The 26,991-nt window shown below is 40.0% G+C and overlaps 1 protein-coding gene across 2 annotated transcripts in view; it reads left to right on the top strand.

Moving 5' to 3' along the window:
- RPS6KA2 (ribosomal protein S6 kinase A2) overlaps window positions 1-26,991 on the top strand; it is a 275,176-nt gene that overhangs the window by 241,903 nt on the left and 6,282 nt on the right. For both annotated transcript variants that reach the window (XM_063151755.1, XM_063151756.1), the window contains 6 exons: window positions 998-1,100; window positions 5,716-5,846; window positions 7,509-7,634; window positions 21,746-21,835; window positions 23,307-23,465; window positions 24,627-24,788. In XM_063151755.1, the coding sequence (XP_063007825.1) occupies window positions 998-1,100; window positions 5,716-5,846; window positions 7,509-7,634; window positions 21,746-21,835; window positions 23,307-23,465; window positions 24,627-24,788 (771 nt within the window). The remainder of the gene's footprint in view (window positions 1-997; window positions 1,101-5,715; window positions 5,847-7,508; window positions 7,635-21,745; window positions 21,836-23,306; window positions 23,466-24,626; window positions 24,789-26,991) is intronic.

Raw genomic sequence — 26,991 nt, forward strand, 5'->3', positions numbered from 1 at the left:
TTTGGTTTTGGCCATTTCAGGCAGAGATGATGCAAAAGTGGCTGAAATCAGTAGGGCTCTTTCCATTCACCTCTACAAGCTTTGGATCAGATCTAGACATCCTCACCTCAGTGCGCTTTTCTGTGTGTGTATGAATGCTTGCAATGGAGCACGAGGTAGCAATTTCTTAAAGATCTCGGAGAATGAGTAGAAAGGCCACGAAGTCCCTCATAACAAAGGCAGGATGTATTAGGATGAACTTGTGGTGCTGTTACCTAGGTGATCCCCTGCATGGCTCCTCAGTCAGCAGCAGAAACACACACACCTAGAAGCAGTTACCTCTTATAGACCTTCCTGTCTTTTGTTTTTTGTTTTGTTTCTCACTTCAAGCCACATGTAGAGCTTCAGTATGGTTGCCCACCCATCCACAGTGCTTGCTCCCTAGCATTTTTGATGAGAATTTCATGTAATCATCAGCTGTAAACCCCCTTGCCTTTTACCAGATATGCTAAAAGAACAAGTCTCTTGTTTAGGTTGTAAGGACCAGGCAGCCAAGCCTGTTGCTCAGCTCAGTCTGGCAGCACATCAGACACATTTCTGGTTCTTGCAAATAGCAAATGCTAAAGCAGCCATGGCTTCCTAGCAATTATTTGTGCTGGTTGCCATTGCTGCGCTGCTGAAGTTCCCCTGCTTCCTGGTCTTACCATTGCACATTCTAGTCCTGCCCTTAGACCAGTGAAATTCCAGATGCCCCAGCTTGAAGTACTGTTCCAGCCTATGGGCTAAGTTTTTTCCAGGAACATTTGTGTTTATATTCAGGATTTCGGCAGCTAAAATGTGCAGGGACCATCCAGGGCACTGATTTTAAGCCGAGCGGTAAAGCAAGAACCAGAACCACAGCTTCATCATCCTTGTCTGTCAGTCCTGCAAGGATAGCATGGAGCTGAGAGGGGACACCCTAAATAATACTGAGGGTGTGCACAGTGATGCTGATGGTGGTCTGTTTTTCTCCTTGTAGAAACTGTACAGAAAAGAAATCAAGCCGCCTTTCAAGCCCGCAGTGGGGCGGCCAGAGGACACCTTTCATTTTGACCCAGAGTTCACATCTCGGACCCCTACAGGTTAGTAAGGTGGCACGTGGGTAATACATCTTCTCAGCTGGTAAATTCATTCTTCCTTTCCCCTCTCTAGTCCAACACAGTCTAAAAGTCTGATCACCTGTGGCATTACAGGGTTTTGCCATATCCAGCGGGAAGCAACGACTGGTTTTGCTTTTCCACCAAAAAAAGCTCATAAGTATTTCACCAGCTTCGTATTAACTTGTCTTCGGGAAGAAATGTCACATTTTTTAAAGGAAAAAATAACTATTGTTTTGCTGTTTTATTGTTCATTTTTGCTTACACTAGCTGAATTTAACTGTTTTCAATTACCTTGGCTTCAAAGAACTTTGTATCTCTCTGCAAGTTAGTATGTAATTATGTATTGCATAGATGTTTTATTTAATTATGACATCTCACAGACTGTGGACTGTTGGAAGTTAATGTGTGGTTAAAAGAAATGAAGAATCATCAAATTCTCAGGTCAGCAGAGTTATGCCAACGGGAAATTTGGCTCACAATATTTAGAAAATGCTTGCAGATAGAATGTTCCTGTAACTTCTGTTTCCTAAAAGAAATACCATACTTTGTACACTATATATGTGAAGGTGACTGTTGCATAAAATTCAATCTTTCCACTATTTTAAGTGGAAAGCAAGAACATCAATAATGTCAGTGGTAATCCCACTTGTAATGGTGCCTCCTGCTAGACATGAGTAAGTTACATTACATTTCTGCCTGTGATGTACCTGTGTCCAGAAGGACCTGTTTATACTTTCTAAAGTGTAAAAATTGAATTAGTGGTTGTTTGTGAAACACTTTGAAGGTGGTAAGCACTGTAAATGTCACATAGTATCACGGTAATAAAAAAGTATAAGGTCTCAAGCTTCAATCCTCAAATTGCCCCAGAACTGTTGCAGTGGGAGGGAAAGGTCTGAGCTTTCATTATGAAAACACCTACATTATAAATGAGAATCAGAGTTGAGGCTTCCTGCAGTTTTTGTTCAGGCTTATCATGACCTACACCATTTTTTCTTAAAACTAGCTCAAACTTCTATTCAAAACCTGGCTCAGATTTCCTTTCATGGGGTTTGAAATAAGGGTATATGCTCCAAATCTTTCCTCAGTCAGTTCCTCTTTTTTCCCCCCAAGCATGTGCTGACTTTTACAAGCTATAAAAATATTACATTTTTGTTTTTTCAACTGCAACATCCACCTGTCTCCAGTATATGTTAGTCATGTTCTGATATTCCTATTCCACTGCATGGAAACATGATCTTTGGTTTCCAGACATTTCACACATCTGATTTTAGCTGTAATTTAGGTTTCAGAAGCACTAATTTCTCTGAAATATTGGAGACTGCAAGTTAATCTGGTCTTTGGGGATGTGTGCTCTGGTGCTGCCATGGGAAGTTTCAGTGATGTGCAAAGAAGCATTGAAAGTTTGGATTGCTTTGCAAGTTCACACTTCATTGCTTTTACTGATGCCTGGGGCTATATTTTACACTCTACATGTTACTACTGTTGCCTAATTAAATTTGTTATTTGTTATTTCCTACAAGAACTGACTTGAAGGTTTGTTTTGGGGTGGGGAGATGGCTGGCCTCAATTCTGCTTTGGGCTACCATGGATAGTGGCCTGAGAATCAAACATTTCAAAATAGGTGTAATTGGAAGTGTGAATGCATTTACACTTTCAGAATGATGGAAAAGCCCCGGCAGACTGGCAGAATATTTTGCAGCCCCTGACTGTTAACTGGTTGTGTCAAACAAATTGGGAAGAGTATCACAAATGTGTTTAATACTCTCTCACATTGCCAATGGAATAGAGCAGTAACCTTTTTGATTTATTATTTTGTCTATCAGGACAAAATAAAACTGACAAACTAACCCTGTTACTGAGAACATCCTCAGAAAGAAAGCATTTTAATAATTCCCGCTTCATGATCATGCAGTTGTGTTTTAATGAAGCTGTCAGTCACTATTTAGCAGTGTCTTTATGAATGAGTTCTCCTGTCTGAAAGCAGGTTTATGTCAAAGTTTTGGATCCAGTAAATCTTGTCAGTCCAGTGATTTTCTGTACTTTAGAAACTTCCTTTACCCTGGAGGGTGAAACCACATTCTGTGGATTCTTGACTTCAGATCTAAGTGTGCCAAAGATGTGGTTTCTGACACTGACAGATTATGTGGGTATAGTTTCACATCACTTTTTCTCAGAGATTCATCCAAGTTGGAGTTGCTGGTTTTGGCCATTTGTTTCCTAAATTCACCACTGTGGCCCCACATCTCATTTGTGGTGACTCAGCTCCTTACATGGAGCTGGAGGCTGAAGCAGTTCAGGTTAGAAATCATGATTTGGACAAGGATCAAACCAAGATCATTCTTGTCACCCAACTTAGACTTCAGTCCACAAATGTTTGTACTGTTGTAATTGATGAAACAGCAGGCTGTAACCAGCAGGGATGTTTTAGACTGGTTTTACTGCTGAAAAAAAGTATTTAAAATTTCACCTGAAATACATAAATATCCTCCTTTGCAATTAAGATGTTTGTTAACCCCAGTGAAACAGATGAAGGAAATAACTTAAGAGTTATGAAGCCTTTGAAAACCCTTAAACATAGGTGCTCTAGTGGAACAAAGCATTATTACTTTTTACAGGAAGAAAAATAACCATTAGATAAGATTAGTGCTTGTAAGTGGTTCTAATTCAGATATGTGAAATTATTCTGATTTATAAGGCCTGGAAAAATGATTTAGGTTTCTGAGCTATCAGTTAATTGACATGATTGATTTATGCATAATTTTGCACTTAGCAGAAATGTTTTAATGAGTAAATCAGTTGTTGGTGATGAATATTTGATAGTGAGCAGCAAATCATCAATAGTTCTTCTGCAGTATTTGCTGGAGCAATTGACAGTGAATTATGAAGGAACAATTTTTTTAAACGGATCTGACCCACCACTTTAGTTTTAGAGCTGGATCACAGCTTTTCTGAGGTTCAGAATTGTTCAGATGTGAATTATTGTCCTTCCTTTTTTAAAACAAACATTCTTTCCTCTTAATTAATCCCTTGTGTAACAATCCCTGTTATAGATATGCCCCGGTAGGAAGTATCCAGTGATGCAAGAGGTCTGGTGTGATTCATCCACGTATTTGCAAGGAGAGTGCCCATCAAAAACACTGAGATAAACAAAAAACCCACGTCATTTTATCAAAAGACAATCTTCTCCATCTGAACTCTGCTTGCTGTGCAATAATAGCACACCGACTCCTGTCAAAGCTGAAAGCAGCTTTGTGATGAGAAATGGAATTAGCTGAAGTCTCAGTTTTGTTTATTCCCAAGTAGATATATCTTGGTTTTATCAAATTCTGACTTCAGTTCCTCTATTCATTTGACCAGTAGATTTATACAGGATATGTGCACGCTAAGTACACATTCTTACATATTTTCAGGGCATCAGGCAGGTGAGTCAGATATAAAGCTCCGTGGGGATGTATTTTCTTTAGATAACTAGGTATTTACACACTTCACTACAAGGAAATAGTTTGCTAAAGGAAGTTTAACTCTGTAATTTTGTCAGTAAATCACATGGTGCATTGGAGGAAATGTGAAGGGAGAAAGAGATAAAAAACCCCACAAGCCCCCTCCAAAAAACCAAATAAAAAGTTAGCAAATTTTAGTAATATAGGTTCTATAATACCCAGCCTGTTGCCAGGGGATGATTTACAAAGTGATTCTTCTTGCTGAGGAAAATACCCAGGATAAAACATAGACTGGGGAGAAAGATCTCTTTAAAGCTTTTCAGAATTTTAATTGAAGCACAGCTCTACTTGCTTCGTCATGCTGCTCCTCTCACTGAGCAGTGGTGCAGGTACAAAGAACTGCTCTCAGCTTATTGCCTTCCAAAGGAAGAATTTCTAATTCAGGATTTTTTGAACTTTAGCCATTCCTTCCCTCCTTTTGCCATATCAGGGGAAGGGTGGGGAGAAAATCTCCATGAAGGTTAGTTAAAACAATCCTTTTTGATTTTCCACCTGAGGATAAGTTAACCCTCTCTTCCCTGGAGTAGGTCCCAGCTCCTAAAGCTGCTCCAGAAGATTCCTATAAAGCCACTACTGGAGTATTGTGCTTTTCCACTGGTTTCATGCATTCTCTGTATTCTCCTGATCCACACAATTTGCCACTTCATCCTTTGTAATTTCTGTAGTTAAGTTGTGCTGCAAAAGACAGATAAAGCAGTCTGTAGCTTTTTTCCACTCCCTGGAGAACCTCTGATAAGCCCTGCAAGGTTCCCTGCCCTGAGCCTCCTGTCTCTCACCGAGCCTCTCTGCCCTGTGCCTTCTCTCTGGGCACTCTTGGCACAGGCAGTACTTTGCCTAAGAATGCCCTGTGAAAAAAGCCTGTATCCAAGAGGAGACATCCTTGCAAACAATACCCCTGCACTGGTCAAACCCAGAGGAAAGCAATGGAGAAGGCACACCTAAGCCTTGATAGGGAGGTGAATTATATTCCCCTGTGTGTGCCAGTTTATCAGATCTGCTGTTGACTGCCAGGGATGGCTTTGTCTGTTGTACTGCCGTGCTCTTCCTTTCTGTTCTTCTGTGCAGCTCATGAGGCCATTTTCTTCCTTCTCCTACAGATTCCCCAGGTGTTCCTCCAAGTGCCAACGCTCATCATCTTTTCAGAGGGTTCAGCTTTGTTGCCTCCAACTTGGTGCAGGAGCCTGCACAGCAAGATGTGCACAAGATCACTGTTCACCCAATTGTGCAGGTACTGATGCTGGTTACATTTTCCATCTGATGTGCACATCCGTATGTGTGTATTTAAACTGCCTAATGCTCTCACTGGTATTTCACAGCTACCTAGTGTAGGAAGGAGGTGTTTCACATGCAGCACGTAGGTGTTGGAAAATGAGAATTTTTTTGCAAAGGCTTTTATGTATAAAACGTTCCTCACCACCTTTGCAAAGGAAATAGGGGCTGCTCTTTGTCACAACTAAAATGAAAAGCACTTCTCAATACCTGAAACAGGATTCCAGTTGTGCATGCAGGGCAGGTAATGAAATACTGGTTTGTCACTGAATGCATTTCATTCCCAACAGTTTTGTCTTGGATTATATGATCCAGTCTGTGCTGGCAAAGGGGTTTGATGAACAACTGCTATAGGCTCCCAGAGACACCGAGCCCAAGCTCCTGGGTGTAAGAGGCCACTGTACTCCTGTTCTGTTGCACAAAAGCCTGGGTGTGCTCACCTAAACCAGGGTGCTTGATGGGGGAACATGCCAGACACTTGGTTCTTTGCTGCCATTCTCCTAAAAAAATCTATTCAGTTGTACTTTAAACCAGAAATAAATTGCTACAAAAGGTTTGATGCATCAGAGGAGAAGGGAACGGGGAGAAAGAACAGGGCTGCTTAAAGATGCAGCCAGTTTTCTCACTAGGAAAAAGCTGCCTCTGCTACCCACAGCCACGGGTGTACATGCCTCAAAGAGGGGAGACCCTGCCTGTGGTTTTCATAGGTTTTCATCTCTGTTTTAATTATTTGCAGTGGAATGTGTCGTACTCTTAAAGATGCTCTTATGGCACAGTAAGTGAAATGTTAACCAAGCCCAAGCCATTGCATCTCAGAAATGTTATATATATATATATGTTAAATCAAATTCCTGTGATTTGCTTTGTAAAAATGTATTGAATATTGACATATGCACATCTTAAAATTTAGCAGGTTATGTGTGGACTTTGCTGGCAAGGCTATGTTTTTAGAGAGAGGATTCTGGAGGATTTTTAGAGGTGCTGGTCGCTTCTTGAGTCCTGGGTTGGAATTTGCAGCAAATTTCAAAAAGCCTCAGATTTGGGGTTCACCATTGAACTGGTCTACCTGCCCAGACATTTTCCAAAGAACATATGAATTAATGGCTGAAAATATTAACTTCTCTCTCACAAAGAAACTGCAGATAAACATACTCTAGACAAGACTTCCAATGATCTGGAGGCACTCCTCATATATGGGGTATCTCTCTTGAACACAGTGAAACTATGGAACTTAATATTTTATGTTATCTGCCCCTCAGTACTTAGAAATCAGTTTATATTGTCAAGATATGTAGGTTGGTCAGGAGATTTGGGTCCACAGTTTCCTATGAATTTCTAATATATGGTTATTTTCTGCATTCCAAAAATAGTTTAGAAAAGCGCAGCAGTTTTGCCACTACTTCTACAGACAATTCCATCTTACAGACTGGAAAAAGGTAGAAAGGGAACAGACACATTCACTTGTTTACGTAAAGAGCTTCAGAATCTTTTCACTGGATTTAGAAAAGCTGCTAAGGACAAGAGAGCTTTGTGAAGGAGAGGAGATCAAGGATGTCCTTCAAGAGGAGGCTGGTCCTTGCCTTTGCATACCCATCTCCTTGTTTCTTTTGTCCCCCTGTAGCAGTTACATGGGAACAACATTCACTTTACTGATGGATACGAGATCAAGGAGGACATAGGAATTGGCTCCTATTCAGTGTGCAAGAGATGCGTTCATAAAGCTACAGAAACAGAGTTTGCAGTGAAGGTAAGAAAGCCTCTGGCAAATGCCAGAAATGCAGCTGAGGCTGCTCTGCTTCTGGATTGTTTGTTGGCTTATTTCTTGTTGCTGGGTGTTGCTTGGGATTTTTTTCTGTTTCGTAAGATGGCAGGTTTTATGATAAGTCTTCCCTACTTTTCACACTTCAATCCCACCACGTAGAATTCCTCAGTGGAAAAACCCTTTGCTGTCTTGCATGGAAATCCTGTTAATCACTTCAGCCATGCTCCTTGCAAACTGAATAAGATTTTTAACATACCCTAGACTGAATCATCATAATTTTTAAAAAATTACATATAAAATTATTGCAAAATCGAAACATGATTTATTCTTCTTTCTCAAGTTGCTTAGACCTGAGTTTCTTGTAATTAGAGAGATTTTTCAGTGAAAACCATGATCACCTAGAAAAACTCAGATTTCCCTGTCTTCTTCATATTCAAAATGAATGCTATCAAAATGAGTGAAAGTCAGTCTTCAGCAGAGATAAAATATTGATTTAGTTGGGCATTGAGGACAAGTCAGTGAACTTCAGACTTGGTCAAGGAACGGTGCATAGAACACAGTCACTTTGTGGTATTTTTGGGGTCCTGCGTTGTAGGGAGGAAAGATGAATCTGACTCCATGTTCTTAGAAGGCTAATTTATTATGATATGATATATTTATTATGCTCTAATAAACTGTACTTATGAATAGAGAAAAGATACTTACAGAAGGTTTAACAAGATACTAAAGAAAAACTCGTGACCTCTGCCAGAGTCCCAAAACAGCCAGACAGTGATTGGTCATTAAGTAAAAACAATTCACATGTTAGATAAACAATCTTCAACCACATTCTAAAGCAGCAAAATGCAGGAGAAGCAAATGAGATAATTTTGTCTTCCTTTTTCTCTGAAGCTTCTCAGCTTCCCAAGAGAAGAATCCTAAGCAAAGAAATTTTTCCAAAAAACCTAACAGTGACATCACATCTGCCCCAGAGGCCAGGCAGCTGCTAGGATGAGGGAAGAACTTCAGTAGAGCTACTTTGGAAGGCCATGCTTGGAGAACTGTCATCAGTTCCATTCAGTGCTATTGAATAAACAGCATGCAGCCATTGCAGCAGCCAGTAGAGAGAGACCAGTGACAAGTGATTGTGCGATAACAGCTCAGAGGAAGAGTTTCAAACATGCACTTTTTTTTAAGGAAAAGTTTAGCAGTGAAAGCACTCATGTGTTAGCAAAGTACTTCATGGTTTTGTTCTTGTACCAGAAAGGGACAAGTTTAGATTATAACACGGAATTTGAAAAAAAAGGGGAAGTTAGGTCAGATCCTTTCACTTCTGTGGCATCTCATAGGAACAGATTGCAGTACACAGAGAAGAGTATTTAGCAAACTTGCAGTAAATGAGGGGATCTAGCCAACTGCTAGTCTACTTTTACTGTTTTAAAATTTTATAAAATAAATGTAAATTTAGCTAATAAATGAGATTGTATCTTTGCTATTAAATGAGATGATGACAGCTTAAGGAAGTGATCCAAATTGCAGTTCCTGAGATAAATGACCTCCAGTCAGTAGAATAATATGAAACATTTTATTCAGTCTTATTTTCCGCTACTAGATAGGTGGCAATGCAGTATCCATGAAAGTCCATGAAACTTTTCATGTTTCCTCATGATGGCCACAAAAATCTGGAAACCACTATTAACCTACAATCTGTTGATGTCACTGTTCAAACAATGGTTGATTTTTCTAGGCTACACCATAATTAGGAGCATGGACTTACCAGCAGATCTCTGGGCTTTCATATGAATGTGCTACTATTTTCATTTCTAATGAATTTGAAAAATCAGAGCTTTTCAGTGCCCAGGTCATTTATCAACAGATGGCATTATGTTATAGTAGGTGTGGATTCTGTATAACTGAAATACATGCATGATGAACAAAATGTATACTAAATTTAATTAATAACTTTAATATTTCATTTATATCAAGTATTATGGACAGATTTATCAGTGTAATACAGCCAGTGTGAACCCAAAATAGAAAAACCTAATCCTTTGAAGATGTCTGAGTGCCCAGATCTGACAGAGCAGGCTGGCTCTTTGGGGCACCTCAGAGGATCCAGAACAAAGCCAGGGCATGGAGACACTCAAAGCTCCAGCAGAGTTCAGCACTGTGATTGCTAGGTTTATGCTCTTTCCCATTTTTTAAATATTTCCTCATTTTACTCCTTTCTTCTTCCACTTCTTACAACTCTTTTCTTGTCATGTAAATATGTCTTGATTTTGACTGCCAGTGTAGGCAACATGTGCAGCATCTCAGTTTCTGACACAGTGTGAGTCAAATGTGTAGCACAGATTTGGGGTTGGAGACAGTTGGTGGGTTTCTGTTTGTTCTGTCTTTCCAGCACATTTAGTGCTGCCTCTTTGGTTATTACTCTTACCAATATATTAATTTTACTTTTCTTTCAATTTTATTGTAATTTCATAATACAATTATATCCTTTTGTTGTCAGAGTAGCTCGCTTTCAAAAAAACTGCACAATGCCACCCATTTCAAGTAATTAGATAGCACAGGAGTTGCAACTGATATTATCATAATTATATATCAGTCCCTTTTGACATGCATCCTTTAACTCTCTCTTTAAAAATCACTGTAATTAGGCTCTTTTCATTTCTGTTAGTAAGTATCATTTTCTCAGTGTTCTACAGCATGTAACATTCAGAGGGAAAAGTGTCTGCAGAGATAGTTTGTGTGATAGGCAGCAGCCCCATTTGCTTTGCACCACCTCATTAAATCTCCCTCTTTCAGAGGAGCTGCCAACACCTCAGAGAACATCATCCTGTCTCCCTCAGGGGAGGCTGCTGATAGGGAAGGAGTTAAGGAAATTACGTGGTGGCATCGCTGCAGGAAGACACACACCATGTCACTGTGGAAATAAATAATCCTTCCATGGAGCCTGCCACTCACCTTGTTTACTATTGTTCCCTGGTGTTTTACTGAGACAGGAGATTGCCTGGCCAGAGTAACTTGAGTCAGAGCCACTGCCAGAAAAGCAAAACCTTTCCTAGCCCAGAAGCAGAACATATTTAATAAAATGCAAAACACTTCATCCCTTTTCCTTTTGCTGGCCATCTGCTGCTAATTGGAGGGGCGTATTGTAGAGTAATTAGATGTCTAGCAGTGCAAAGATAGTGTTTGCTGGTCTTGTAAAAGCATTTGAACAGGTCTGTAATTTCACTCTTTTCGGAGCTGATTGAGATTAGGCACGTGTCTCACTGAGGAGCTTTTGGAATTTCCCCCAGACACCTCTCTGCACCTGTAGGCAGCTGTACTGCCTCTGTAAATCCAGTCATGGAGCTGCTGAAGAAGAGAATTTTCTTACCACCTATTCCCTGTTCTTCCATGTCATCTGTAAAAATGAAATGCTAATAATAAACTCTATTTTAGACATGCCCTTGGGCTTCTAAGTGCAATATTTCAGAATTCAGACGTAGCTCCACTTCTGAGAGCATTTCAATACCCTGCGAGAGAAAACCCTGTAGACAGTCAGATTTCCTGCAAATTGAGTCTACCCTGAAACTAGTAACCACCTATGTAGGTCACTGCAGGTAGATGTTGGTTTAGCAAGTCCATGTGTCATATTCTACTTGCACGTAGAATATGGGAGCTTTTAAAATTTTACTTTTAACTTTTTTCCATCTCATTCCCAAGGGAAAAAAAAGTAAAAAGCTGTAAAATACAAGTAAGGATTTATTCATTCCTTTGAATTACAGAATATTCTGAGGTGAATGCTTCATAATACTCTGGTAGAAAGAAGAAAGATGGGAAACAAAAGAGTGTTTCTCCTCTGATGGACTTCTGCTGTGTTTAAGATTCTTCTGCTATAATATTGATCATCTTGACTACAGCAGGCCTAATGGTTTTTAATAGCAAAGAGAACTGGCATTTTCAGTTGCAGTTACAAACTTCACATGGATATAAATGTAATGATGAGGTCAGAGGCAAAGGAAAATAAGATCAAAGTATTAAGTCACATCGGTATCTATAGAAAATAAGTTAATTAAGTAAAAGAATTATGCTAGAGGAGCTGGTAGAGGTTTCTGTGGGTGGAAGAAAGTTTAAAATGGAAGCCTAAACAGATTAAGAGCTCTTGTTTGGAGTTCAGAAGACTTGGTGAATCAGATTTTTCAAAACCTTCCAGATATGTGATGCAATTAGCATATTCTGAATGTTTTTCTTGTCTTAAAACTATTGCACAGCTTTCAAGCTTGGAGCACAAGTGAAGCTTTCAAGCTGGATTTTTGGATCAGTGCTTCTTACTGATGCCAGATTAAGTAAATTAGAAAAGGACTTCATTTCATCTCCCTGTTTTTAAAGGTTTGTCTATTCAGATTGACTCCTGACCCCCAGCAAAGATTACTGGTGGATAACAGACAAGTAGAAATTTCTGCTGCTGAACCAGTTCTACTCCCAATACTACCCCCAATATTGCAGTGGTAGGTGGTTTAGATGCCAGATTCAACACCTTGATATCAACTGCTTTTTCTTCAGAATATCCAGCTGGTTAATTCTGGTGGGTTTTCAGTCCCTCCATGCTGTTAGAGGCAAGGTGGAAAACTAGGTTGTATATCTTAAAAACAGGATATACATTTTTTCTTTCCTTTGAAGAAGAAAAATATAGTAGAGATAGTCCAAATTGACAAATCCAATTTTGCAGATGCCAATATTACAGTGGAATTTGGATCTTGAAACACATGTTAATCTTATGACTTTTTCCTATCTCTGTAATGTACTAACCAACTGTTTGGCTCCAGATGTTCCACAGTTGTGAGCAAAGCCAAAGTTTGCAGTCTGTGTCTGCCTCTGGGATACAAGTTAGACTCTGCTAGAATCCGAGTGAATCCTCGTGTATAATTCTGGCAGCTGCAAAGCACTGAGAGCACATCCATCTAGCATGTTTTGGTGTGTGCAGACTGGAGAGAAGGTGCATTTTAATTAGCTGCAAAAATTTGATACCAGCAGATAAGTGGTGTCAGCATGCCATCAATATAATAGAAATCAGTATCTCATGAGAGCTAGTATTAGCAGGCCTGTGTAATCAAACTGGTTGTATATGTCTATTTATTTGCTAATGACAGTGAGTGACATAGTCACCAAAACCCATTTAAATTCCAGAGTTTTTTCATAATTTTCTTAAACTTCATTTTCCACTTCCATTGATGTTCATGATCAGTTTGGTTGTTTTTAGGTGGTTGGTGTGAGTAGATAAAACTGCACACTGATCTGAAGGCAGGAGGTATTTAGGGGCTCTGCATTTTCTCCTTAGCCTGTAGTATGGTTAGGTCAGGTGTTATTACTGAATGCAATAAAGAAAATAGGAATCTTAATGAAATAAGAGAAGGAAAAAAAAAAAAGAAAATCAGTCCAAGCATCATTAAATCTCCTTGAAAGTTAAGGAGTCTGTAGATCTGGACAGATTTGCTTAAAATTGTCTCTTCTTAACCATAAAAAGTAACTAAAGTGAAACAGACAGTGGAAATTTCAGGGAAGGCTTTGTATCTATTTTTGTCTGTTTGAGCTGTACTTAGTGTCTGGCAGAAAAGGGATAAATATATCAGTATTTAAATAGGAAGGTCAGTGGAAAGTTTGCTGGGTGACCTCAGCTTTCTTGGCCCTGAGTCTGCCAGCTTGTTAAACCAGAGGTACTCAACCAATGCTTGTCCAACATTGCCCCGGCAGAACATGGCACAGAGGTCAGGCCCCAGGATATGTGCACCAATCTCCAGGTCAGAGACACTGGTAATCCATCCCTTTGCAATTTAGCAGAAGTTACCTGCTGCTGGAGCAGAGCAGTCAGCACTGTCAGGACTCTGCCAGAGAGAGGATGGGCTGCATGGGCATGGATCAGATGCCAAGGTCCTGTCTCAGTTCTTGTTGAGTCCCTTGACTTTGCTGGCTGGCTGTCACAGTTAGGTTTGTGTGGGTAAGAGGAGGCCTCTATCACATCTCACACTTGGGGAAAAAGTGGCACCAGGAAGAATATATTGTCATGTAAAAGGACCTCATTAGTCAGTCAAGTGATCGGGAAATAAGAGTGCCAACTTAGAGCTTCCAGAAGCCTCTAACTGTCCTTGTTCTTCTTCAAGATGGTTTATCAAATTATCTATGAAAAGCATATATTTTTGCCTCTGCAAGATCATAATAATGATACCTAAAGATAATTTCCAATATTTTATTGAGAAAGTGTTTCTGACTGCAGTCTGGCCAAAAATTTTCATTACTATTTGCTTTCCTTCCCTGAATATGTAATGCAGCTATTAGGTGTTCTCAAATAATTCATAGGATGGAAATACAAATATTTGAATACCTGCATCAGACAAATATTTCATAAATATGTTGCTAGTGTAGTTACAGTTTTATTAATACAATTTATATGCAGACCTATTGATTTCTATCTTATTTACATGCTTGCATATAAATGAATTTTTCTTGTAGTACCTGAGTAGGAATACTAAACCCTGTGAGATCATGTGCTCTTTTGATATCTGTGGTTTAAGACAGAATATAAATAAATTAGAGAAAATCTATAGCAGAAAATAGGCAAGAATTACAAGGCAAGCTCTATCAAGAGAGCTACAAATACGTGTGATGTAAGACAGACAAGAGCTCAGTGGGATGCGATCAAAATCTATAAATATCTCTAAGGTGATATAAATGATGGATGACAACCATTTGGCTGCTAAAGACAGCAAGGGAAGACAGAATGTCTTGGAGCTAAAAAAGGGAGATTCAGGGGAAAAAAAGTCTGATTGTGAGAGCAGTTGGTAAAGCAAACTCTTCAAGGAAATGTCTGAGATGTCTTCCCCTTCACATGCCAAGCAGTTGGTTTGTCATGTTAGTGGAAATGTAGCCTTGCAAACTGCAGAGTAAGAGGTACAAGACCCCTTCTTACCTTGATAAACTGCAGAAAATACCAGGTTTTCCCATTAAATCTGTTTTTTAAAGCTGGGCATCAGGCAATAACATGGCCCACACACTCAGATAAAAGATGGCTTTGAGTGTCTGAAGCATACTCAAGCTTTTTGGCAGTGGGGCACCAAATTCGGTAGACTGCCATTTAGGAGATACAGACTTCAGAGCAGATTTAAGCACAAATCTTTATCCTTCTTTGAATTGGCATAGGGAGGGCTGTTTTTTAGAGTGCTCTGCAAAGAAACCAGTATTAATAGTCCTAATAAGGGCTCATTGCCATACTATGAGTGATTGCAAACAGCATGGAGGATGTCCTCTAGCTATCATGGAAAATTATTTACAGTAAAATGGATGAGCAGCAAGGGGTGATGGATTATTACATCTGATCTGTGAGAGTATTTTTGAAGGCTTTCTTGGTTTTCCCTTTTCAAAAACTTAATCAAAGGACCTGACTTCCACCCTGGACCAGGGTCGTTCCATACACTCACCATAACAGGATACAGCATAATGGTGTCCTCATTTTTGAAGATTTGGGTTTTCCAGAATACCTGCAAAGCTTCATTGGGTCTCACTTTTCTGTTGTTTTGAGTGTGTTCAGATAGGAGTGGGACTCAATGATCCTGATGGGTCCCTTCCAACACAGCGTGTTCTGTGATGCTGTGCTTTCTGCCAGATAGTCTCCCCACAGAAATAAGTCATTTCTCCAAGGAGGCACTGCTTGAATGGCTGCAGCTACAGCTTCAGAAGGGCTAGGCCAGAACAGAGTGCTGGGCTCTGCTGGAAGGATGTGGGAGAAGGCAGGGCAGAGAGGCAGGAGTGGCTTGAGCATTTCTACACTTGGCCAGCTTGTTTCTAGCAGCAAGAGTCCTTGCTGGCTTTTGGGGTAAATGGGGTCAAAGCATTGCTTAAATTCTTAACAAAATAATCACAGCGGGCAGGTAGAAATACAGAAATGTGTGCAGGCCACCTCTTAATCGCAGCTTCAAAGCAAATCTTAAATGTGTAGTGGTTGTACATCTCTGGCTTAAGAATTCCTGCAGCCTCCTTCCCCTTTGATCACAAAGCTCTCAGTGTCTCTTTCCTTGGCATGGCTGAACCTCTGAAGAATGTGAGAATATGGTATTTCCCCCTGCTAACTAGATCTTTTCTGAGACTTATGATCAAGCAGCAGTTTTTCTACAGCTTAATAATATCATGTTTCTCTTCACTAATTTGCTTGCCAAATACCTAAAGTATTTTGGACAGAATTCAGTCCTTTGTGCCTCTGTTTCTCTTTTGGGGCCATTCAAACTATGTTTCTTGCATTTGCCTTCCATACTGATGTCATAATTTTTCCCCTTAGAAAGTTCTGAATGATTCACTGGTTTCCATCTCTGAAGCTTTCTGTAGAAGGTGAGAGCAGTGTTGCAGTTACTTTATGGACTGAAAACTCATCAGTCTGATCCAAGGCTGCGTGCCGAGCAGAGCAAACTGAAACACAGCACAGAGCCTTTCCCAATCTATTCTGCTTCCACAACTGAATATTTCTCCCTAAAATGAGCTTTTCTGTTTCATGGCTGCTATTGAAATAAATTTGTTAATGTTTCTGTTCTGCTTAGAAAACGTGTGCTACCCTATAAGTGCTAATTAACAAGAGCAGTTAATTAACACTTCCAGCTGACAGCTTAGGAGTGCTAAGTCAGCAAACGGTGTCAGCAAGTGGGCATGCTCTGTGTGCAGAAATATTTAATGTCTCACCTGCACAGCTTGATCAAATGGGCAGTCCTTATTTCAGAAAAGTATTGCTAATTAGGCCTGTTTCTTCTTAATAGTCATTTTTCACTATTTTCCTGGAATATTTAAGCATGGATAGAGGGAAGGAATTTCTGAAGCTAATCAAAACTAATAGCACAGCAAATAGTCCCTCAGAAACTATTAGGCTTGGATAAGCGCTCCTTGGAGACCTCTTAAATTTAAAATTATACCATGTTCTTTTAAATAATATTAGCCTTTCTGCAGTGATTTTCGTCCAACTTGAGTTATTTGACATCAGAAAGGAACCAAATTAAAACAGATGCTTGGCATGAATAGACCTTATTTTTAGAAGGAAATATTACTGAAATGGAAACATGTACATTTTCCAGCAGCACAGAACTGCAGAACTCTCTTTTTGTGACACTTCCATTGGAATTAGTATTGTAGATGAAACTGTCAAGTTAAAATCTGTGTGTTGTCACACCTCCTTTTTCAGAAGAGAAGCAAATCCCACCTATAGTCAGTTCCATTAGTGGTGCCCTGAATTTTCAAATACATCACAGTGTAGATATAATGTGCAAAGGGACACAAAATTAATTCTCCTTTTGCTCATCCTTCCCTTCCCAGAAAAGGAGGGGATTTTTACAGAGACTATCACATCACACTCTGTAATGAATCTGTTCTTGAAGGAGATTATTAACCCATGCTTACTCTGCAAACAGACTATAAAAAAAACCTGTGTATAACAGAAAAAAAAGCAGCTTTAAAAAACATATTAAATTCTCCTCCTTCTCCATGCTTTTTTCACAAAGCCATTCAGGGTTCCCTAGTGCTGGTTAAAAGGAGCTTTACATCATCCCAGTGCCTAAATGCACTGGCAGCCTCAGGTGTGGCTGTAAGAGGTACGAGAACGCCCAGGTGTGTCTGCCCTGCCTTCTGCTGGGCTTTGTGTCACTGCAGCTGGAGCAGCAGACTGGGGCTGTACCAGCAGCTCAGCTGCCCCAGCTCACACTCTGGCATCTCAGTTTCAGCCGCCAGGAAGGGTCACCTGGGGTGGTTGAAGACAAGGCAGATTAAAAGATCATTTAATTGTTTGGTCATTAAAGATGCCCAAGGTCCTTTGTCCCCAGCACAGACAGACCCAACAGAGCAGTGTCCTTGCTGCTAGCTCGAGCACAGCCTGGCCAGAGCCCCATCCTTTCTCCTCAGGCTCATGTCACTGCTCTTCCCATCAGTGTATCTCCTGTTTCTTTTCCGTCCTTTTTCTCACTCTCCTGCTTCTCTCTTTCACCTTTTCTTTTAGGCAGTTCATTTTCCAGACAGCAAAGGCAGTTAAACTTAGCTTTTCCAATCTCACAGCTGTCGTGATGGAGAACTCCACGTGAGAAACACAGCCATTCTCCATTCTTCTCATGCACAGTCATTCAGGTTAATTTCAGTGCTGGAAAAGGCAATTTGTATTAGCAGGGCTGCTTCACTGAAAGTGGATTAGGGAGTGCTCACACGTACTGTTCCTTTGGCAGGGCTGTAAGGGCTGTAAGTCCCAGCTGGTGGGTGATACCAAACAGCTGAAGGCTCCAACATCTGCTGATGGTATAACTAGGTACAGAAGAAGAGATTTATCTACACAGTTGGAAGCATGCAAATACCTTCCAAAAAAGGCAGCAAGCAAATATATATACTGTCTATTTAGTTGCTGTGCCAATTTCAGCAAGGCTTTACCCACATGGAATTTTATTGATACTGCCTTTTATACTCATTAGTCTGCTCTGACAAGCTTAAATCCATTGAAAACCCATTAGTAAAGGAGAATTAGATGATTTTTTTTTTCATGCAGAAGACTTGTAGAACGACTTGCAAAAACTGGACAGATGCATTAATTGGGATTTTGAAAATATTCCGTCCTGCTTCTTTTTTCCTTAATAAAGAAGGTGTTCAGTATTGTCCTTTAAAGGAGCTTGACACATTTTAAAATATCATGATGTTATTACCCTAAATCCCACTGAGGAAAGAAAATGCACCTTTTGCTTTCAGTTAGTCACACAAATGATATGATAAAGAGCAAACAAATCCCCTATGAGAACAAAGGACACTATTGACTGTGCTGAGCCCGTTTTACTCTAAAATCCTTTCATACACTGACACAGATGAGATTCTGAGCAATCCCTGGGTGTCCAATGCACAGAAAAAAGTCTGTTTGCTTTATGGCTCAGTTTCTTTCTCTTCTGAAGGGCAATGCATGACCCTTGTGCATCACAGCTCTTCTGGGCCAAGGTACAGTAAAGCTCATGTTACTTTTTCATTTAAGTTACTTATACATTATGGTGAATTTTTGAGTTGGTCTTCTTCAACACACATCTAAAGAGAGAAATGGAAAAGTAGCATCGTGACATATTACTCAAATTCTCAGGACTAGTAGCTGAGATCTTCCCTTAATTCTGTAATAGAGAGTGTTCATAAGTACATTTTAGTTGAATTCAAATCAAAATGAGTTTCCTAAAGAAAATTCATCATTGCTTGCACAGGAAGAGCTGCAGGAGGTTCATGGGCTCTACCAGAAAGGAACAGAAGAGTCTGTATTCATGCAAAATACAGTGTCTCAGAGGAGACAGGGACCGGGGTGGCAAATGCTCTTTTTACCACAGGAAATTCTGGGTGGATTTAACAGCACACCAATAAACTCTCTGGAAGTGTTGTAAATCACTGCACAGACTGCCCAAGGAAATGGTGAAGTCACCATCCCTGGAGGCATTTAAGAGACATGTAAATAAGGCACTTGGGTTTTGTGATGGACTTGGCAATGCTGGGTTAATTGTTGAACTTGCTGATCTCAAGAGATCTTTCCCAACTTAATGATTCTATGACTTTGTGAAAAGGAAGATCAGGAATATCACAGGAGTGGAGCTGTGGGGCATATTTATTTAATGGATGGCCACTGCCACATACAAAGAAACTGTTCATACTGCAGCCAGTCTGAGCTGCAGGGGGATTTCTGGTGAAGTTGCGGTCAAGGGCCAAGTGTAAGTCACGGGCACACTGAAGAGAGGCACTGGCAGGGTGACAGTCATCTTTTGCTGTGGAGGAGAAAAGTGGTTCTGGTCTGTCCCATTAGACTGCCCAGGGACTGAGAGGAATTTTGCAGGTCCCTTCACAACTCTGACAATGATTTGTGGTGCAGTTTGGGGCAGTTTGTCCATGTAATCAGTGTATTGCAGGTTGCACACACGTTAAAACAATAAACATGCATATTTAGTGGGACTGTCTTGCAGTTTGTATTTACATTGCATATTGTAAATTAGAAGCATTAAATGTCATCTGCTGCTGTTGCTACTACATCAGTAGCAGAGTGCTTCGGGTTGTGTTGGTTTTAGTTTTGTCAATAGCTGAGACTATTTTTGGTTTGGATTTTTTTAGGCCATATATATGCATTTATAGTCCTGCATTATTAATAGTCAGTTAAAATTTTCCACAGCTCTGGATATTTGCTTTCACAGGGAACTGCAACAGAAAAGGAATCTGGATTATATAGCTTGCTACAGCAGCACAGTGGTAGTGATCCTCCTCACTGGTGGTAATACTTGGCACAGTAGGTTCTGCTGATTTGTACAGGGCAGGCAGATGCTAACAGGGGCACATGTGAATTTCTCCAGTAACTTGACAAGAGGTTTATCAGTGTAGCCAAGGAAGTGAGGATCTTCGTGTATGTTGGGCTTACTGGTTGAGTGGGACACATTTAGTCATTGTGGTTGTGCTCACATGGAGTGTGTCCATCAGGACTTCATTGGTTTCTTGATAAAGTCTCAACTAAACTGAGAGAACAACAGCAGAAATCTTTATTTCATTCACCTGTTCTTGAGGTTTTACTTTATTTATTCAAAGGTGGGCAACAACCATTTACCTGCATGTTGCACTTTCATTTGTCACACTTCCATTAATTCAGAATCAAATCCCTGATACGGCCTCAGAGGCATACCTGAGCCATGGACAATTTCTGACCATCATTATCACTACACATACATACCAGTCATGATGACTGTGAAGCCTCTGATTTATATTCAGTTATGCATTATTATGGCTAATGCATAAGATTCTACTCATGTACTTGAATTTGTATCACCATAAATAAATCGTGAAAAATGCATATATTTTATTAAAAAGCAGGCAGGCATTTATCTTCATTAGCAAAAGAGGTTTTCAAAAAGCTATTTTTTCCCTGCTAACATTGTAATTTAAAATTTGTGCTCTGTGCCTAGCTCTTGGAGAGAACTAACCACATTTAAGTTTGGAAGCCTTGAAATCCAAGGCAGTAGTGGAAATAATTTTCTGAAAATGCCACCCATTCCACTCTGGTATACCTGTTATTCAAAAGTCCTGCTGTTGTTTTCTAGCAATAAGAAATAGAGACAAAATAGTGTACTCCTATGAGTTTCTAGTAGAACAAGTCTTTCACCATCTTCTTTGCAGTTACTTTTGAGATTCCAAAATGCAGAGATTTCCCTTAATATTATTTTTTTTTATTCCATATTTATGATTTAAATCTGTGAAGTGAGAAACATTAATCAGTGTTCTCAGCTGGACAAATGACTAAAGCTCTTTGCCTGACATGGCAAATATGGTTACCAGAATCACTGAGGAGAAGTCAGTGCTCTCCTGCTAGCTGGCTTTCCATGCAGTGATGCTCTCTAAGCAGCAGCTGTCATGTTTTTCTAAGACCTGGTGCTACAGGCTTGCTACATCCAAAACTAAAAATTTTGCATGTCTTACTATATTTTTTAATAAGACAAAAGATGCTGACTACATAGAAGTGTTCTATGAAGCAGATTTCTTTCCAGTTTAGGCATGGGTAGACTTTGGTTACATGGCCAAATACAATGTCTGGTCACTCTGTTGGTTCACTACAACAGCTTGGCCCAAAGAGCCAAATTATTACCAAAAGTTTCAATTCAAATCTCCCCTGACAGTAAATGTCCATACATTTACATTTCTGACAAATACATATGACAATTAATTTCTATTAATTTATCAGCATATATACAAGCATATGCCAATATTACGATTCTATCATTTTTTTATATCAAAAAGGTAATTTTAAAACTACGATTATTTTAAAACTCTCAATGTTGTTCGATTTCTAAATGACACTTCTTGTTACTGCCATTATTTATGGGTAAACAGAACTGCAAGCATTAAAAAGAGGGCCTACACCTCCAGAATCTAAACTAATTATTGCTCCATCTGCCTTTGGCAGGCAGTCAGCATGGCTGTCATTTGCACATGGTTTGTGCTGTCCTCTCATGGAATAATGATTAATAGAAGAATTTTGAATATTGATTTGTTTAAACTGTAGGAATTGGTTGCTTTGTGCTTAGTGCTGCTAACTGATATTTGACTACACTGTCCTTCATTTATTCCAGATAATTGATAAGAGCAAGAGAGACCCTTCTGAAGAAATTGAGATACTCTTGCGATATGGACAGCATCCAAACATCATTACTCTTAAAGATGTGAGTAGTCTTTGAGCACTTCAGCATTAAATGATTTTCACCTTCTAATCACGCTCACTTATCAGTCCAGGTCTGGAAAATTGTTCAGCTGAAGGTCCAAGCTAAAACCAGACCCAGTGAAATCAAGGAGAAAAACACGACTTAACAACTTACTGGATAGCATTTGGAAAGACTGGTCAGGTTATGCGTTGTCCAGTTACTGTCTAACAAACCTTAAAAAAAACCAAAGGGGCACAGTGGTGGAGAATGAAAAAATGGGTTTGGGTTTGCAGCACTATTTAAAAGGAGATCTCCCTAGCTTGGGGCACTGCTGAATACACACAGCAGTGTGGCTGGGCAGGGGGATGATCTTTCTCAAGCAGCAGCCACTCCTGTGCAGCCTTGTGCTATCTGCTTTGCTGGGAAGAGGAGAGCTCACAGAGTCACTAGAATTCCCCCAGTAGTGTTTTAATGCCAGGGACTATTTGCCTTCTACTCCAGCAGTCATTAAGGTATTTTTCTTCAGCATTTCATATGAAAAAATAGTCCTTCACTACGCTTATATGAAGTAATTTAAGTAATTTAATTGGTCAGAGCTGCTTTTAGCTGCCTAAAGACTCACCTAAGATTGTCCACATCATGTCAGATTCAGAGTTTACAGAACATATCCTGCTAGTGTCAGTGGCCAGTACATTGTGGTTTAGACCTTAGGAAAGTATATAAGAATCTTCTAATCACATGCCCTCAGGAAAGTCTCACCTAATTCCTAAGTGTTAAAGTGTATCTAAAAAATCTTAATAAAATAAGTTTTTATATTCCTTTCCAAAAACATTTAGAATTGATGACTATAACACTGCCTATTATTGCAGTCCAGATAAAGGACAATGACATGAGAATGGTTGTCCTCCAATTTAAATGATAAAATTTCTTTTACCAACTGCCATTGACATTGAATGTAAATATGTCTTGCAGCTGATATCAACAATATATTCACCAGAATTGAAAATATAAACTAAATAATATCATTAGATGCAAGTGTTGGCCAACAGCATAATACAGCTCTTTAGCTGATCATGAGTCAAAGGGAAATATTGATATTTGAAATGGCAAATGTTACCCTGTGGAAGTGGAAAGAGAGAACACTACTGAGAAGAATGCTTGGGTGAGAGCCAGCAGGCATTTGAAGCTGTGTGGAGTGGTGCTGTTTTTAACAGCTGAGCCTTCTCTGTTGACATGATAGAAAACCAGGAAAGCTACATTTCTGTGAGGACAAATCAGCAAGCTGCTACAGACACCAGAAAAAAGTGATGATTTAAGTAATTTTATAAAGTTTTCTTTTTAGTTGTTGAGTGTAAGGAGCCCATTTCCCACACATTTGCTGATATTTTCTTCTTGCAACTTCCCACGCAAGCAAGCCAACGCTGTGGTTGAAGGACCAACCTTTACCAAGTTGGTGGGTCCAAGACATGCATTTCCTGTGTTCCTGTTGCAGGTCTATGATGACGGGAAGTTCGTGTACCTGGTGATGGAGCTGATGCGGGGCGGCGAGCTGCTGGACCGCATCCTTCGGCAGAAGTGCTTCTCTGAGCGGGAGGCCAGCGCTGTGCTGTGCACCATCACCAGGACTGTGGACTACCTGCACTCTCAGGGGGTAAGCCTTGCTTTTTTAAGGCTTCGCTGCACCAACCTTCTTAAAATTCAACTTTCTGAAATCGCGAATAGCTGTGATTTTGCTTCTCTGAAATGTAAATATGTTTTCCGCAACCCTCCAAAAATCCTACCTCAGTATTTATAGTTACATTTGGTTTGTGAAATAGGGTCATTAGCTTTTTATCCATTTTCCACTGAACTGAAGCATGTCAAAGTAGTATTTTTTTTCCCACACTACAGTGATTTTTAAGTTCATGTACTTTCTTGAGATATTAGTTGTGTGCTTTTTATCACAATCATTGTTGCAGGATCTGAACTTTTAGCAACACTTCAGATAGGGTAGCTGAATCAGCAGACAGGTAGAAAATCAAATGCTCAGCTCTCCAAATGAAGTGACAGTTTGAGCAGCTGATGGGAAAGACTTCTGACATGCTGTTAAAATCTGACTTTTGGAGTCTAAGTTGTATATACAACAGTTTGAAAAATCTCTCCTTTTCTGCGTTTCAGGGACAAGCAGTTTGGATAACTAGTCAAATATTTATTGCTCTTCCTGTTTCATGTTAAAACTAAGTGCATTTTGTCCTTTAGCTTCTATGCTTCCATGGTAATTTGTCAGTCTTGCTGTAACAAATAAAGGCTGTTTTCCTGCCACTGAAATTCAGCATGTCTGGTAAAACACACAGTCACATCAAATTGTGTGAATACATTTTGAAATTAAGAAAGAATGTAATCCCTCCTTTCAGATGTGAGCCACTCACATGGACAACCACAAGAAGACCCTTACATACTTTCCTCCCATTATGTGATTTATTCTTCACCTTTCAGCTGGGTATTCAGGGCCATCAAGCTCCAGGAGATTCTGCCACCAAGATGTTTGTACAACAGCCCATTTTGGCCACCCTTGGGAAGTTGTCTCCTCTTAGAGGAGCAGCTCCATCCCAATATACTCACAGAGGCTGTCAAATATTTTGTCTCTCATTTTAACAGACTTTCATTTTTTCCCTTCCTTTCTCCAAGGCTTTTAAGTAACTTTTTTTCCAAAACTGAAATATTTTCGGCATGAGCTCTTGACCTACCCCAAGCAGCAGACCAGAAATGGCAGCCAAGCCCCAGTGCTCCCTGACCTCCTCTTCTCACTTGTCTCTCACTGTTCTCTCTTAAGGTCGTGCACCGAGATCTCAAGCCAAGTAATATCCTCTACATGGATGAGTCAGGAAACCCAGACTCTATCAGGATCTGTGACTTTGGCTTTGCCAAGCAGCTGAGAGCGGAGAACGGGCTGCTCATGACTCCCTGCTACACAGCCAACTTTGTTGCTCCTGAGGTAGGATCACATTTCAAAGCCTGCAGTAGTCTGTGTGTCCTAGGAAGCAATCCTTCCTCCCTTGCTGCCTTTGTGAGAGCAGCAAGGCACAAACCAGGCTACTGGCACTTGCACAGCCTCTATTACCATAACTTTCCTATTCCTGCTCCTGTCACAGCACTTGTTTTTCTCCTGACAGAAGCTGGTGTCTGTCTTGGACTGGTGCACACAATGCTTTGGCTCATTACTAGGATAAATATCTTTTTTCTCTAGCTGCTTCTGATCAGACTGCTTTTCCTCTAGTGCACTGCATCAGAACAGGATTAAGGCTCAAGAGGGAAATCTTGATGTCAGGTCACCCAGAGACATTGTGAAGTCTCCTTCTCTGGAGATATCCAAAAGCCGTCGAGACACAATCCTGAGTGTTCCAGGGGATCCTGCTTGAGCAGGGAGATTGAACTATATGACCCTTCCAACCTTAACTATTCCAGGAGTCTGTGATAAAACTGAAAAAAAAATCCTTGCACAAAATCCTTACTGTGCTGAAATCAGTGAGAGTTTTATTGTTGAATTCACTTAGCTAAAGAAACATCTCTCCTCTTGGGCTTTCCTAGTACAAATTCACCCCTGTTCTGGGGGATGTCGGAAATTCTTTCTCGTTTTTACAGACAGGAAAGTGAAGGACGACCAAACAGTTTATCCCAGGCACAGGGAGAGGTGGCTCTGCATCACTGGCAGGGGCTGTTCCTCTCATGCAGCCCTGCAGGAGTGGGCATGGCTCAGACAGTGTTTCATGGCTTGGGCTCTTTGCTGTATTTGACTCATGAGATATTCATATCTGCTTCCTCACAATGAAGGAGCAAGAAGTTAATTTCTTGGGTAACTATCCATTTCTTGGAGGGATGAAGATAAAAAAAAATTAGTATTTGCAATACACTGCTTCAAATGTGTGTCTTCCTTTGCTTGTTTTGGTCCATATGAGAAAAACAAAAAACTACTGTCTTTCCATACTTCATCTGTTCTCTACTATCAAATACCAGTATCTCTCAGATGGTATCATCTAGCAGTCTTTTTTCTCCCTAAGTTTTCTCTTTCTCCCATGCACTGTTCATTTGTGACCGGGAAGAAAAAAAATAGGATGATCTTTCTGTACAGGGTCCTTTCATGATACCAAAAGTTATAGGAATCATAGCCTTCCAGCATCAGAATTTGTTATATAGAGACAATTGCCAGGGCAGTATAAATTCAAAACAGATTTTCTTCAGGAAAAAAAAGCAAACCTTCCATTGCCAAGATAGATTGCTTTGGGGTTTTTATTGAGGTTTTGTTAGGCTTCCATTTTAGAAATGGGAATGAGCTGTTTAAAATTATCAAAGTAGATTGAAAAAGTTGTGTGGCACCACAGCCATTCAGTTTCTAAACCACAAAAAAAAAAAAAAAATCATGTTTGCAAGATTTGAAGCACTCACATTTCCTCCAAGGTACAAGATGCTTAAAATAGGTGTAGCTATTTTTCATGATGGGCTCTTCTCTTTTCATTATCAGACTCTTCTGATTTGAACTGAAAGCAGAAATCACACTCCCAGACATTCGTGATGAGTAAGACAGGTCCTGCTAATGCAGGAGACACTGGAGATTAATTGAAACATTACCAGAACTGGCAGAGAGCTTACATAAAGCTTTAAGTGCTTTTAGTTTTACCTGTGATATAATGCTGTCCTCCAGCCTAGATTTGACTTTCATGTTCCCTGTCTGAATCCAACTGCAACATCTGCTCGTGAAACCAATTAAGGAGGCAGAAAATCAGCTGAGCTGGTGACAAAGAGGGCGGTGACCGAAGGAGGAGGACATGTTTGCCCACTTGGATCTCCTTTATTTTGGAAACAGTTAGTTTGGGGTTTAGGTGATAGCAAGAGCGAAGATGAAGGCTGTCTGAAGGAGGCACGCTGCCACCTAGTGCGAGTCGTGCTGCATGCGAGGAGGGAAGAGCCAGGCTGCTGTACTACCGATGCAGTAGGGTGCTTCTGGATAAAGTAAAAATATTTTATTCTGCAGGTTTCCTACAGAATTTGTGAAGACTTACTGCTTTATTATTTGAAATGATGAGGTTCTTTATTTGCTTTTGTACCCATTTGAATCCCTGCTTGTTACAACTGAGAAAAACCTCTATTTGAAACACTGTTAACCCAGTAAGTCAAAGACTACAGAAATAGAAGAGGTTGGA

The sequence above is a fragment of the Melospiza melodia genome, chromosome 3 (assembly GCF_035770615.1).
Source record: "Melospiza melodia melodia isolate bMelMel2 chromosome 3, bMelMel2.pri, whole genome shotgun sequence".
NCBI lineage: Eukaryota > Metazoa > Chordata > Aves > Passeriformes > Passerellidae > Melospiza > Melospiza melodia.